The sequence below is a fragment of the Scylla paramamosain genome, unplaced genomic scaffold, assembly GCF_035594125.1.
Source record: "Scylla paramamosain isolate STU-SP2022 unplaced genomic scaffold, ASM3559412v1 Contig56, whole genome shotgun sequence".
Taxonomy (NCBI): Eukaryota; Metazoa; Arthropoda; class Malacostraca; order Decapoda; family Portunidae; genus Scylla; species Scylla paramamosain.
The window spans coordinates 258,585-275,000 of NW_026973721.1; the positions used below are offsets into that span (position 1 = coordinate 258,585).

At 40.9% G+C, this 16,416-nt stretch overlaps 1 protein-coding gene across 8 annotated transcripts in view; it reads right to left on the minus strand.

Moving 5' to 3' along the window:
* The window catches only part of LOC135098345 (uncharacterized), a 48,970-nt gene that overhangs the window by 14,851 nt on the left and 17,703 nt on the right, over positions 1 to 16,416 (minus strand). The window contains exon 1 of one of the 8 annotated variants that reach the window (XM_064000660.1): positions 5,115 to 6,580. The exons of the other annotated variants lie outside the window; for them this stretch is intronic. Within the exon in view, the coding sequence (XP_063856730.1) occupies positions 5,115 to 5,170 (56 nt within the window). The 5' untranslated portion in view covers positions 5,171 to 6,580. Of the gene's footprint in view, positions 1 to 5,114; positions 6,581 to 16,416 lie in introns of those variants that run through there. 8 annotated transcript variants of the gene reach the window in all.

The window sequence follows — 16,416 nt, forward strand, 5'->3', positions numbered from 1 at the left end:
ACAAGTAGGGTGTTGCACCGATTGCTCTAGGTTGTGGAGGATAGCAAAGTTGAAGGCTGGTTCACCAGGATGGTCAGTGAAGGGAGAGGAAAGCCAAAGCTGATGGTGAACATTGAAGTCTCCAAGAATGGAGATCTCTGTAAAAGGGAAGAGGGTCAGAATGTGCTCCACTTTGGAAGTTAAGAAGTCAAAGAATTTTTTTAAAGTCAGAGGAGTTAGGTGAGAGGTATACAGCACAGATACATTTAGTTTGAGAGTGACTGTAATCGTAGCCAGATGGTGGAAAACTCGGAAGGTTCAAGAGCATGGGCAAGAGAGCAGGTTAAGTTGTTGTGCACATAAATGCAACATCCAGCTTTGGATTGAAAATGAGGATAGAGAAAGTAGGAGAGAACAAAAATGGGGCTAATGTCAGTTGCCTTAGACACTTGTGTTTCAGTGAGGAAAAGAAAATGAGGTTTAGTAGAGGAGAGATGGTGTTTTTACAGACTGAAAATTAGATCCAAGACTGCAAATGTTGCAGGAGTTAATGAAGAAAAAGTTGAGCGGTGTCAAGACACTTAGGGTCGATACCAGAAGAGCAGTCTGACCTGGGGACATTTGTTGTCCCCTCCCCCGATGGTGACTCTATGAGGCTGGTGTAGGAGTCTCCATGATAATTGAGTGAAGGGTGTGTGTGTAATTAAATGCTTGTAGTTTTGTGTGAAGGAAGAGAGTTGTCTTTAGAGAGCAGGCTGTGACTGTCCCCTTTTCTTGTGAGACACAAAGGGAAACATTCAGTGAGGTCACAGCTGCATTTAATGATAAGTTCACAGCACCCCATCATCCAGTGCTTTAGACCTCACTGGGAGTAATTATCATTTTGGCAGGTGCCTGCTGCCTCCTCCTTGTAACATTCTCTTCTGTTTCTTACTTGGCATACCTCTGGATAACCTCAAAGTGTCCCTCAGCAGTCTTTGCCAGCAGTTTGCCCACAAATGTCTGGCCTGAGGAGGAGAGAGAAGAGGCTCAGGAAAGAAAATACAGTACAGATGCAATTCCTCTCAACTTCTGTGCTTTCTTATGGAAGGATAACAGAGAAGGTATAATTTTACTCCCTTCATCTATCTACTTATCTATACACCAGGCCACCAATCCCAGACAAAGCAACACTCACTCACACACACATCACTCACACTCTTAGGCCCACTGGTCTCTGGTGGGAAGGAACAGTGTTGTGGACCTCCCTAGAACACCCTAGTGACTGTATTTACAAGACTCTGCTATGGTTATGGTCTTCACAGAAGATAATAACACAATTCCTCTCATAAATTTTATGAGTCATGTGGATGGTCTGGCACCAGCGTGGCAGTACATACATGCCCTGGCCTCACCTTAGGCCAACTGAGTACTGACTCATTATCCAGTAATTACTGTCCCACTCCCTCCCCTCCCACCACTTAGGGATAACATGCCACACATCTGAAAAAGTCTCCAAAAATCATGCACACACAAAAAAACAGATACAGTATATGAAAAACAGCAAAACATAAGGAGTACCACAAGGTGTAATCTAAAGTCTGAGTGTAAACAAGCTATGTCTCAGACACACAGCTCAAACTTTGGCAGATTGTTGCCAAAGTGCTGGATGATTTTTCAGTGTGCACAGACCAATGTTGCTTTTTGCACACATTTTCATTCAAAAAAGTTAATTACAGTCCCTTAATTAACTTAGTAATTTCTGTCCATCTCCTCACCTTGAAAGCCTCACCATCAAACATTAAGCCAGAATTTTTGTAAACAAGCTGAATGAAAGTATCATGATAATAGAAATAATATTGCTTTATTACTTCATGCATGTATGCAAAAAATAAACTTGACTCGATTATTCCTGTCTACCAAACCTTTAAAGTCTTGCCATCCAAGCACTGGGCCAGAGTCCTTGTCAACAAACTGAATGCCTCTTGATAACAGAATTAGTATTGTTTTATTACGCTATCCCAAAAAATTTAACTTGATTTTGTCATCTCCTCACCTTCAATGCCTTGCCATCAAACTACAATCCAGAATCTTTGTCAACAAACTGAACAATAACAGAAATTATATTGTTTTATTACTCTATAAAAAAAAGAAAAAAAAAAATCATTCCTGTCTGTCTCCTCACTTCCTCACATCATGTTAACAAAGATTATATTATTTTATTACTCTTTATATGTAACATTGGTGTATCTTTGAGTCCTTTCATGGGAACCAAAAAGGCCTGAAAGTTTACTAAACACACACACACACACACACACACACACACTAAAAATCCAGCCATCTACGTCACTGAGAGTTGCCCTAGTGGAAATACAGAGTATGAGAGTTCACACTGGTTCTACTCGTTGCTGTTCCGTCTCCAAAGCAGTTAAATTGTTATAATGAGCGGTGAAGAGGGGTCTACTTCGGTCCCCACTGTGTTGTTTATGCCAATGGGGACCGTCTCGAAGGCTAGACAGAGAGACCTCGGGATTTGGGGAAGAGGACTGAAGGGTCAGGAAAGCAATGATGAGAAGGAGAATTATCACACTGGAAACTGAAATGAAGGAAATAAAGGATAGATTTGACAAGATGGAGAAGATGGTTGAAACTTTGATCACCGAGAAGGGGGTGTGGAGAGGTGCATATGACGATCTACATAAAAAACAAATGTTATATGAAAAGAAAGCAATGGAATATGAAGGCAAAGTGAAAGAGTTAAATGTAAAACAGGAAAATTGGAAGAAAGAACAAGAGAAAGAAAAGATAGATTTTAGGAAAATTGTGGAGGAACAAACAAAGGCAAACAACAAAAAGCTAACAGAAAAAGTTGTTCAAGTTATAAAACAAAGAAAACTTGGTGAGAGAAACTGAGGATAAGAAAAAAACTGTCGTGGTATTCGGTCTGAAGGAAGAGTATACACCTCAGTGGACTGAAAGAGAAAAGAAGGAAAAGACATGTGTGGAAAAATTAGTGGGGACATTACAAGAAGAAAAAGAGCTAACTGGAGAGATCGAAGAAATTAAAAGAGGAGAAACCGGACATCATGGGAATTGTTGAAATTAAATTGGCAAGTGAAGGGATATATTAAATATTGGTGAAGGAAAATACAACCTCTGGATGAGAAATAGAAAAAATAAACAGGGAGGAGGTGTGATGCTTCTAATTAGGAAGGATTTATTAGTGGAATCTGTCACATATGGGGTGGAGGAGGCAGAAGTATTGAAAATAAACTTAAGACAGAATATTGTAAGATACTGTAACATTGTGGTGACTTATGTTCCCCCCTATTCCAACTCTTGGAGAGAGGATGAATATAACAAAATGCTTGAGGACACAAGGACACAAGGAGTTATTTGAGGAAAATGACGATATACTCCTGTAAAGAGATATCTTGGGAGAATTGGACCACGGAAGGCAGTGAGCCATCATGGGGGAACAAGCTACTAGACCTGGCTATTGAAAATGTCCTGACACAATGGGTTACAGATGACACAAGATGTAGATGAAATGAAGCACCTTCAAGGCTCAATCTAATTTCCACCAAGAAACAAGAAATAGTAGAAGACCTTAAATACATAAACCCAATAGGAAAAAGTGATCATGTGCTGATTCAGTTCACAGCTACGGATAATAACCTCAGTATAAGAAAAGAGGACCACAGAAGAGAATGGCTAAACTACAGCAAGACTAACTTTGGACAACTTAGGAAGTATTTCAGTGAAGTGAATTGGAACATGGTTATTCAAAAGGAGGACATAGAGGAAAAGTGGACAGCTTTCCTGGACATTTATAATAAGGGAGTAGAGAAATGGGTACCCAAAAGATCAACAGAGAACCTTTTCAAAAAGGATTGGTACAACAGGAGATGTGCAACAGCTAGATTGGAGAGAGAAAAAGCATGGAACAAGTGGAAGAAAAACAGGAGACTGGACCTATGGAACAATTATATAAGGAAGAGGAACGAATTTCTTAAAACTCGCAGAGATGAGCAGAAAAATTTTGAAAAGAATGTTGTGGAGAAATGTAAAGACCAACCAAAATTATTTTATAAATTCATTAATGGAAAATTAAAGAGTAAAGATGAAATAAGCACAGTAGAAGCTGGAGAAGAGATAGTGGATAACCCAGAAGAGGTAGCTGAAGTGTTTAACAGATACTTCCACTCTGTGTCTACTAAGGAAAATGATTTCAGAGATGAGAGGACAGCATTAGAAAAAGGGACCGACCTAAAGGAGATTAAAACATCAGTAGATGAAGTAAAGAATATGTTGGAAGACCTGGATGTAAGGAAAGCAATGGGTCCTGATGGTGTCTCCAGTTGGATTTTAAAAGAGCATAGCTCACAATTAGTCTCAGTGTTGCACAATATAATTAGCACCACCCTGGTAAAAGGTAGAGTACCCATAGATTGGAAATGGGCAGATATTACCCCAATCCACAAGACTGGAAGTAAAGAAGATCCATTAAATTATAGACCTGTATCACTCACAAGTGTGGTGGCAAAGATTTGTGAAAAGATTATCAAGAACAGATGGGTGAAATACCTAGAAGACAACAAGGTGATAACAGAGAAACAGTTTGGTTTCAGAAAAGGAAGATCTTATGTCACAAATTTGATATATTTCTACTCAAGAGTAATAGATATAGTGCCAGAGAGAGATGGATGGGCCAACTGCATATACTTAGATCTGAGAAAAGCATTCAATAAAGTTCCACACAGAAGACTAATATGGAAATTGGAAAAAACTGGAGGACTCAGTGGATCACTGAGCCGCCTGAGGTGTGCTTTACACTCACAAACTGACCTTTATATTTGAAAAAAAAAAACGGCTTAAGCTCGTCAGTGAGGGTTGCAACACTATTATTTCCTTGTGGTAGTTATTCCTCTTCAGAAAGCAATGATTGGTGTGTTAACATGAGCGGCTTCTTTCACTGATAAACTTGGGGAATTCCCTCTCTGATATCTTACTTGCATATTACTAAGAGTTTATGTCTGTTCTTATTTTGTCCCCTTACTATTGCAGGAGTTGAACAATGTATTCACTCTGTCACTGGCACACTCTGGAGTTCTCTTTGGCATCTTATTTCCACGTCCCTCCGGCTTTGTATTTACCGTATTTGATGGCTCATAAGACGCACGGGCTCATAAGACGCACCCAGTTCTGGCATGTATTGAAATAGAAAAAAACAAAAATTAACAGATTTAGGCTATCGATATGAAGTCAAGGAATTCAAGCGACATTTGAAGACTCTCACGTGCATTTAGATCACTATTAGATACCAATACTCAGCATTTAAAAGTTTAATTTATGCTAGCAGCTTACTTGTTCTTTTTGGGGTTTTGTTGAGGCTGTGATGGCCGTGACATCACAGCCTGGCGTCCCAAAGGTGTGGTATACAGGTAGTGTTTCAGACTAGATACAGTGGAGCTGGTTGGATTTCTGGAGTCAAATCTTGGTAAGGTTGCGGGCCTTGAAAGCCAGAACGTAATGGTTCGGTTGAGGGTATTGAAAGACAAGATTGTACCAATCCTGCTGACGTGTAAACACAATCTTCTTATTGGTATTTTAGTTGGGGCCATGCAGACTGTGATGTCACAGCCTCTAGTGCCCAAAAGGTGTGGTAAGCAGGGGAGTTTCAGTCTTAATGCGGTTCAGCTAAATGTAAACATTAACTGCACCTAGCTCTTGGCGGCACCATTAACTGAGGGACTACAGTGATAATAAAATTTTTTCATACTTTATTTTTTAGCATCTTTCACATGTAATTCTTATGCAGTATTTTAGTACATTTTCAAAGCCAAAGGATGTGTAAAAGCATAAGCTATTACATGAATATTATGCAGATCATCACCTCAAGCCAGCCTATCCCATGACACTCAATTCCTTTATAGAAGAAATATTCGTTCTCAAGGTGTATTAGTCTATTTTCATAAAAGAAAAGTTTCTCTAGCTTCAATCTTTTTCATATGTATGCAAAGCAAGAATGTTAAAAAGATAGGTTCAATTTTAATTGTATGAAAGTGTGGCTATTGTCTTACCTCAATCAGTAACGGCGTCACACTCGGTGTCACCGAGTACGTCACGTCGGAGCGCAACCGACCGCGTTTGTTTTGAAAAACGTGGTGCACCATCTCCACCTTGCCAGAACCTTCTCCACAAATCCAACCAGCTCCATCACATCTAGTCTAATATTATAATTGGATACCTCACCTTTGGGGCATCAAAGGCTGTGACATCACAACCTACACTGCCCCAACAAAACTCCAAGAAGAAGTGGTGCATGGTTAAGCAAATTCTTCCTGACTGGTCAAAGTCTATGTGGATTACCAGTAAGTATGAGATACTACACATTGGTACCTTGAAAGAAAGAGCATTTTGTGGCGTACTACCAATCATGACTTTATTTAGTTGTGCAAAGACATCTGTGGTTTGAATTTAGAGCCTCTGTTGCCGTAGACTTGTAACCTATTACTGCCTCAAAGTTGGACCTTTGCCTCATTGGACGCAGGCTAATTTACTGACCCTTTTTCTGAGAAAAAAGTAGCGTCTTATGAGCCATCAAATACGGTATTCTTATTCTGTCCATCTTACTAATGCAAGAGTTAAGCAGTATCTTGACTCTCACATCTTTCACTAGCACACTCAGGAATTCTGCTTGATACTGTATTCCCACAGCCCTATGATTTTCTGCTTATTTCTACCTATATTCTGTGCACCTTACTAGCGCAAGAGTTCACCGGTATATTTACTCTTTCACCTTTCAATGGCAAACTTAAGAATTCTCTGTCTGATGTTGAATTTCCATCTCTCAACGATTTTCATCTTTTTATCTTGATCCTATAATGTCCGCTTTATTAATGCAAGAGATGTCGTGTTTTCACATACCTAATAACTTTCATTTTATTCTTATTAATTGACTGTTCAACTCACTAACGCAAGAACTAAGAAAAAAGTCCACTGTTTCACCTCTTTCAGTGGCAAACTCTGGAACTCTTTTCATGATTCTAATTTTCTTGACCACCACCTTTAGCTATACACCACCTTTAGCTGAAGCCCCCTAATGCCTCAGCACTAACAGCCTAATTACTGTCTTATTCCTCTTGTGAAGGATTTCATGATTCCAGTGGTAGTTTAACAAGCTCTGTGCTTCACTTGCTTCATCAACTTTGTGCCGCGTGAGGACATTCGCATTATTGAAGAAAGAAAGCGTTTAATCCTTTCTGCACAATAAATTTCTGAACCTCCTCACATCCTTTAGCTGGAATCCGTAGAACAAATCCTTTATAATTAGTCAGAATATAACAAAGATGTAGTAAATTATAGCGGACGTTAAACTCCATATAATTTATAACTCCATGATGGAAGAAAATATATCGCAAATTTTAAATCCCTTAGTGGCATCCAGATCACAATGTTACTGAAAACGTACCACAACAAGTGTCCCAGGCTGAAACCACTCTGGAGCTCCCTGCCTGCTTCTGTCACGCCACACTCCCCATGAATGAATGTCTTTGAGAAGACAACCACTCTGGAGCTGCCTGCCTGCTTCTGTCACGCCACACTCCCCATGAATGAATGTCTTTGAGGAGACATAACCACTCTGGAGCTGCCTGCCTGCTTCTGTCACGCCACACTCCCCATGAATGAATGTCTTTGAGGAGACATAACCACTCTGGAGCTGCCTGCCTGCTTCTGTCACGCCACACTCCCCATGAATGAATGTCTTTGAGGAGATATGTTTCAAGACACATCATACAATTCTGGATTATATTTTCAATAATTTTCTTAAGGGACTGGCACATGAATGGGCCTTTGTTTCTGCCTTTGTTGCTCTTCACCAGTGCCCATCTTACAAAAAAAAAAAAAAAATAGATAAATAAAAAATAAAATAAAATAAAATAAATAAATAAATAAAAATCTTGAACTACTTGATTATAAAAACACTTCTTATGAACACTAACATTTATGTTCTCCAGACTGTAAGGAAACGGATGTGTTATTCGTGAAAGCGTATCAGACAACGTGTCCTTGGATACACACAGATGATTTTTTGATTCCTTGGCAATGAAAACGCAAAAATCTTACATCTTATAAACTTTAAATCCTCTTGTGTTATCCAGCTTATAATGAAACACATGCCTTATCACTGCTAACATACAACACGTGTTACTGTCACACTACTTCACACAGACGATAAAAATGAAAAAAAAAATAAATAAATAAAAAAGTAAAATCCTCTATTTATGAACTTTAACTCCTGGTGTGTCATCCAGTTTATAATGAAGCAGAAGCATCATTACTGTCAACATACAAGCACACGTGTCACTACCTTCACACAGATGATAAAATAAAAACAAACATAAACATCGTAAAATCCAACATCCTACAAACTCTAAACCCTCTTATGGCATCACATTATAATTAAACCTCCACGGTGTTGCTGGAAACGTACACAAACACGTGTCCTTCACCGTCCTCTCTTTTGTACCTCGGTCGCTTCTCGCCAAGGAGGTTCAATAAAGACTCCTCTCTCAGCGCTGGTCGCCTCATGGTCAGCCAGGAATGAACACTCGCGCACCACAACTTATGGAATCAATCTACATATGGAATACTACTTTCTTTTTCCTTTGCATCGTCTCAGCTTCAATACATTTCCACGTGGGCATAAAGGGAAGGTAAATAATGGTTGCAATGTTGCTGTGGATTCTGTTGCAGTTCCGTGAATTTGTCCAGCTGCATCCAGTGTGCCTTGCCGGAGCTTTTATTTATTTATTCTTTTTATGTATTTTTGTTCTTCTCTTCCTTCTCTTCCTAATTATATATATTTTTTTCTCCATCATGCGCTACTCTGCCATTCTGTGAGCTTCTCTTCATATGTTTTTATCTCTTCTCATATAATATTTCTGCTAATTGTTAGAGGTTTCTTTACTTTTTATATATTTTTCCTTCTCTTTCTCCTACTTATTCTTTTCTTCTTCCCACACTATCCCTTTATACTTTTAACTTCTCTTCCTACTCTTTTCTTTCTTCCTCATGTAACACTTCTGCTAACAACACACCACGGTCTAACTTATTCCACATAACTACTCAAATACGTTCTCCTCTATCCCAATTAATTATCTAACCATTGTTTCTTTCGTTCCACTTAATTCACAAGTAACTGTCCAAAATATTAAAGAGCCATGTTCTCCTTTATCCCATCTAATCAACTGACCACCCTCCTGTATCCCATCTAACTACCCACTCACTGTCTCTTCTATCCTAACTAACTACTTTCTCTTATGTTCCATGTAACGAGGTAATGTCTCCTTTGTCTCACCTTTTTAACAGGCATTTTTTTTTTTTTTAATTAGGTACCTAGTATTTCTCCTCTCTTCCACTTCAATGGATAATGTCTTTCCTATCCCAACTAATTTACTAGCTGTACTCTCCTCCACCCAGCTAGTCTCCTCTGTTCACTCTACTTAACCACACTCAATAGTTAGCCAGTCTCTTTCACCCGACTACTCGTAAACAAACAGGCCACTGTCTGCTCTCTCCCACCTAATCCAATCTTTCCTCCATCAAATTAACCACCTTGCCAACAATCAAGATACCGCCCTCCCTATTGTTTCCAGCCCAGTAGCATTAATGACGGTAATCCCTGCCCTCTCTAGTTATCGGTCTTTTTGTCACCATTCCCAGTTTTATGAAGGGCAAGGCGCGTGGCGATGGGCGAAGCATCCGACCATCAGGGATTAAATTCAAGGGGTGAGTATTGGCTAAGCTGTGACCTGGGAGACTTGATTATCTCCACTGTGTGTTGTGTGTTGTGGGTTTTTGATGTAGTGTAGTGAAGAGAGTTGTTGTTTGTTGGGGTTTGTATTACAAGTGTTACTGGGGTATTGGTGGTAGTGGTGGGTAGTGGTGATGGTGGTAGTAGTAGTAGTAGTAGTAGTAGTAGTAGTAGTAGTAGTAGTAGTGGTAGTAGTAGTAGTAGTAGTAATAACACTGATGTATGTTTCATGTATTTTTTTTCACTGTAGAATGAATAAATTATTTTTAGTGTGTGTGTGTGTGTGTGTGTGTGTGTGTGTGTGTGTGTGTGTGTGTGGTATGAGGCAGTCTCTCTCTCTCTCTCTCTCTCTCTCTCTCTCTCTCTCTCTCTCTCTCTCTCTCTCTCTCTCTCTAACACACACACACACACACACACACACACACAGGAATATGAGGAAGAAAACATACGAATCACAGTCAGCCAATCAGTCTCCCTTAAAAACAAACTGTAAACACAAACAAAACATAAACACCTGCAGCTAATACAAAAACGTACCTCAGGCGAACCAATTAAAGAAAAAGAAAAAAAAAAAACAAAGAATCACACATACTAAAAGGCACAAATTGCTTCCATCACAACCAATAGACGATCGTCACGGTTTGAAAAGATGCCTTCCTTAGAAACATATTCCCTTCTCTCTACATCCTCTTTCACTCACCCCGTTACCTCTCTCTCTCTCTCTCTCTCTCTCTCTCTCTCTCTCTCTCTCTCTCTCTCTCTCTCTCTCTCTCTCTCTCTCCCCATTATTGGAATCTCCTGTACAAATAACTAGACATATATTTACGTAAGAAATTATCCCAAGAAGCGGTGTCAAATTGTAGATCTTTCGGACAGAACACTAATATGAGAAAACTTCCCCCGTGAACAGCAGTGTTTGGAATGCTAGCGAAAGGTGACTGTAGCGATAAAAAGGTTTAATGCAATTGTACAAATAAAGTTCTGTAGCAAAGAAAGGACAATATTAACTTCCTATTCTCTACTTCCTGTGTCCATGGAAGCAATGCTTCACAGTGTTCTGAATGGAGACGTAGGTGGTGAAGGCAACACAGCTCAGGAAATGACAGCTTTATTCCTGACTAGTAATTTCGTAGGAATGACAATACTAACTACCTCTTCTCTCTTTCCTGTGTCCATGGAAGTAATTTTTAACAGTGTTCTGGATGAAGATGTGAGTGGTAAAGGCAACACAGGTCAGGAAATAACAGCTTTATTCCTGACTAGTAATTTCTTAATGGCTTCCTCAGAGGATTACAGAAGAAGAGCATAAGTAAAAGTCTTTCTTCTCATGCCTTGTTCCCTTCACCTCCTGCCTCCTGTTTGTCACAGTGTCCTCACTAGTGTTCTCAACATCGACAATGACTGACTGTACCTATGAAAAGTTGTTGAAAGAGTAAGTTATCTAACACACGTACTGGATGTTGGTTGTGTAGGAGAAGGCGGCATGTTGGTAAGGCAAGAGATATTATGTGCACTGACTCACACACTGGGACTTGAGATTGTCATGCAAACTAAAATATCACAGTAAAAAAAAAAAAAGGCTGAACAGAGTGGAAGAGAAGTAGGGAAAAGAACCTAAGTAAAGAAGAAAAATATATAAGATAAAAAAAAAGATTAAATACTGACGGAGAAAAGAGAGGGCACGCGCGCGCGCGCGTGAGAGAGAGAGAGAGAGAGAGAGAGAGAGAGAGAGAGAGAGAGAGAGAGAGAGAGAGAGAGGAGAGGAGAGGAGAGGAGAGGAGAGGAGAGGAGAGGAGAGTAAAGAGAAGAAAAGTGTAAATAGAAGAAGAAAGTAAAGAGAAAAGAGTAAAGAGAAGAAAAGAAAAGAGAAGAAAAGAGACCAGGAGAGGAGAGGAGAGGAGAAGTTCTTTCCTCTCCTCTCCTTTCATTAGGAGCTGTATCTTGACTGGGCAGGCCTGAAGTGAGGGAGGAGAGAGTAAGTGGGAAGAGACGAGAGCAGTGGAACAGAAAAGGAAGAAGAAACTCTAATGAGAGAAAGGGGTGACTTTACTTGTACAACTGCCGTTAACCTAAAAAATAAAGTGCGCCTCACTCCCTCTTCCTCAGGACCACGTTGCCATGCACAGTGCACATCCAAACTTGCTTCTGTTGATTGACAAGTTAGGGGTTGGCGGAGTGAACGTGCGCGTGACGTGTTTCTCTCCATCACATTCTCCTCTCCTGCTGCCACTGTTTGCTGTCTCGCTAATAATTCTGTCTTCCCCTCGACCCTCTTCCTTCTACAAGTGTTCTCTTCAGACTTTAAACAGCTTCCTTCGTCTCTCTCTCTCTCTCTCTCTCTCTCTCTCTCTCTCTCTCTCTCTCTCTCTCTCTCTCTCTTATATTAGTTAATCAGTCAGCCAATCATTCATTCATTCATTCAGTCAGTCAGTCAGTCAGTCAGTCAGCCAGCCAGCCAGCCAGCCACTCAACCAGTCAACAGGTAAATTAACAAGTAATCAAGTTTTTGTAATGAATTCCACTAATTGAAGAAATAAAAGTTGAAAAAGTTGCTTCCTTTCGTATCTAGAAACAAGAGATTGCATTAGAGATGAAAGGAAGACACATGTAGAGAGAGAGAGAGAGAGAGAGAGTGGCAGGTAAGGTTACGTTGGGTAAGGTCAGGTCAGGTCAGGTCAGGTCAGGTTAGTTTAGGTCAAGTCAGGTTAGGTTAGGAAATGTTAAGTCAGGTAAGAGTTGGATATAATAGAATAGGATAAGATAATATAGGATAGGTTAGGTTAGGTTAGGTTAGGTTACGTAAGGTAGGTTTAATAAAGGTAAGGCAAGGCAAGGCAAGGTAAGGTAAAAGTAAAATAATGTAAAGTTAGATTAGAATAGATTAGGTTAAGGCAGGCTTCAGCTGGGTCGCTAGATTTATTTACTCGAGAGCTCGTTTTCTTCCAGCCTGAATGATTGAAGTGGCTCCGCTTGCCTTCGTCTGGCTTCGCTTGGCTTGGTGTTCTGTGTGTGTGTGTGTGTGTGTGTGCTAGGCGATCGAAAGTGTGGTTAGGTTAGATTGTTCCCCTCTCCATGTTAAGCGATCGAATGAGTGAGTGAGTGAGTGAGTGAGTGAGTGAGTAATTAGGTTAGGGTTCATGTTTAGTGGAGGGACATTTTTTTAAATTTTTTAATGCATAATTACATCTGATTATTCTTTGTCGATTTGTCCATTTCTCTCCCTGTCTCTCGGCATCTCTGTCTACCTTATCAAATTCTTCAAATCTCTCGTCTATTCAGAAAACTCTCTCTCTCTCTCTCTCTCTCTCTCTCTCTCTCTCTCTCTCTCTCTCTCTCTCTCTCTCTCTCTCTCTCAACGTTTCATCTCCTTTTTTCCATCTCAATTTTTAGTTCAGTCTTTCGTTCAACAATCTCTCTCTCTCTCTCTCTCTCTCTCTCTCTCTCTCTCTCTCTCTCTCTCTCTCTCTCTCTCTCTCTGCTCTGCTCTGGGAGGGCGCTGAATTGATGCAGGGCATTTATGTTTTATAATCCCTCAGGTCAGGACAGGAATGAGAGCGGATCTTCCATCAGCAAGCGAAGCAAGAGAGGCGTCCTTTGCCTCGCTCAAGTAGGATCTGCGGGGCTCACTGCATTGCCTGAGCCACGCTACCCAAGCTCTGCCCCTCCCTCGCCTTGCTTCCCCCGCCACTCAATGGTACACACTCAGCAGTTGGCAGTGCACAGTCAATAGGGAACTTTACAGTATTGGGAATATTCATGAGTGGGGATAGGTGGAAATAATAATATGTAGGTTTGGTTCATTCGTTTGTACATTGAGTGCCACGTTAAGTCTGATCAATTTTTGTAGTTTCGCTTGTTTTAAGTAAAGTCTTAAGAGCCTGTTAGGAATCTAGCGATATTTGTCATCTTGTTACTTACCTACGTAATAACACACACACACACACACACACACACACACACACACACACACACACACCAGAACACAAGAAAATAATGCAAACTCCAAGAGCTTGCATTAATAAATGATTAATAAATAAGTGATTAATAAAACAAACTTCATCTGAACAAATCGTCAAAGCTGTGGCTTGAAAACATCCGTGGCATCACTGAACTAACGATAATACCAACATGGAAAACCTCAATTGCTAAGAAATAAGCAAAGATTGTGATGGGCAGGGAAAGAAAGGGAAAGATTATGAGTAATCTGAGACGCAGTAGCCTAGTGGTTCCTCTGTGCGCAGATAAAACAACAACAACAACAACAACAACGACAACAACAACAACAACAACATCAACTAAACACTTGCACCAAACAGTGACACTATTAAAATGAACATGAACAAGGAGACCAATTGAAATGTTGAGGCCAAGAGAAGGTTGACAAGTGGTGATTGGAGACGCTGCATCCTGTTTCCTACTAGCTTCTCAATGCACAAATAATAAACAACGACTAAACAGATACGCAGAACACAGGGTGATCAGAAACACTGCAGCTTATTACCTTCCTTACTTCCTCTATGCGCAAGTAACAAGCAAGTAATGACTGAACAAATACGCAAAATATGAGTTGACCAAAAACACTGCAGGCTGCTAACCTTTCAGTTCCTCTATGCACAAATAATAAATAAACAAAACACATGCACACAAAATAGTGACTAGTACATTACCAACATCGACAGGAAGACACAGGGAAGAGCAGGGAGGGAATATGACGCCTTCAAGGTGACTGACAGGCGATTCCAACACCCCGCGGCTCTCCACGTCACAGTCTACACCGCCGCCTCGCAGTTCTCACGACCACTGCACACAGTAATGTTACGGAGGCACAATTACCGGGGAAACTAACACACGGGCCGTCACCTTTACGTCACCACGAGATAATGGAGAGGCGAAAAAAACTGAATCAGTATCTCAGTTCGTTCAGATGTTTACAGCACACGGTATTGCTACGGACGCACAAGTACTGAGGAAACTAGTACGCGGCCGCCCGCTGTCTTGACGTAACCACGCGGCAGTGGCGAGGCGAGCAGGACTAAGGCGGCTGAGAGTTACAGATTCAGTGTCTCAGTTCGGAGGTTCGTTGTTTGGAGTATTGTTCACGCAGCTGAGCCAAATGTCCACGGTCTGACAGTGCGGGAAATATCTATAGCATTCTTTAGTGTGTAGGAGGAGACGTGAATTAAAGATGAGGTGTAATATAAAATCTCCAGGGGACGTACTTATATTCAATGGCCTTTATTGTCACGTGAGACTAACCCGCGCTGATTCGACTCATACATTGAAGCGTTACGTTGCCAGATTCGCCACGGAACATTAATCCAAGACGTGTGTGTGTGTGTGTGTGTGTGTGTGTGTGTGTGTGACGGGGGGGGAGAGAGAGAGAGAGAGAGAGAGAGAGAGAGAGAGAGAGAGAGAGAGAGAGAGAGAGAGAGAGAGAGAGAAACTGCATGATTTCTATTCGAATTTTTTCTTTATCTTTTATTTATTCTTTTATCTATTATTTATCTATTTATTTATTGTTTGGATGGGTATACACTCAGTGCCACCACCACCATCGCAATTTGTGGCGGTGTGTTTCAGTCACTGTCATCATAATCATCATCATAATTCTCCTCACCTTTCTTTTCCTTTTCCTCCTTTTCTTCCTCCTCGTTCTCCTTTTCCTCCTCTTCATCATCATCATATTCTCTTCCTCTTCCGCCTCATCATTAGAAATTTGTTCCTCTCCTCCTCTTCCTCCTCTTTTTCCTCCTCCTCACCATCATCATCACCATCATCATAATCTCCATCTTTCTCATCACAATCACCACAACCTTCACCTTCTCCTCCTCATCACCACCACCACCACCACCACCATCACAATCTATTTCTAATAATACTGCAGTACAAATGTCTTCCAAACATCCTATACGCATCATCATTTTTGTCTATTCCAGGTCACCCGAGCAACACTTCTCTCTTCTCTCCAAGTGAAATGAATCAGTGAGCACTGCCTTGTTTTACCATCCTTTCGTTGACATTCTGCTTTCCTAACTGTCTGTATCACTGGCCCCGCGCTTACTGTGCCCTGCGTATGTCAACTTACTTCTTCAGTGCACTATCACCATCAAGAAGCGGGGTCAGGATTTGCTTAAATGGACATGCCGTGACTCTCTCTATATATGACGAGGACAGACGAGACTACGAGTGAATATACCGGGTCAGCTTTAGTCTCTTCGTAAGCTATTCAAACGAAACACTCCTCTTATTTGAGGCCCCCCGCGGCAGAAGAGTACTAAGCGCCATCGGGAGCAAAATGGCGTTTTTTGCCTCATCAGGTGCTCCAAGGCTTAATGCGCATTTTGGTATAGATAGTATACTTTTTCCACCATGTTAACAAGGTTCAATTTCCCGTTGTTTGCAAAGTATTTTTTTCCTTAGCGACTAGGTGTTGACTCGGTGTTGGAAGTCGCCCGTGCAGAAGCGTACTATCTCCATCCAGCCAATGAGAGACCGCGGAGTGCTGTGACGTCAGAGCGCTGAGCCAATGAGAGCGCCGTATCTTCTCCCGCCTCAGCCCCGCTCTGCCTCAATCTAGTTGCACTCATGCCCCAAAATGCCCATCCATTCTACCGGTCTATCATCGACGCCCAAGCAGG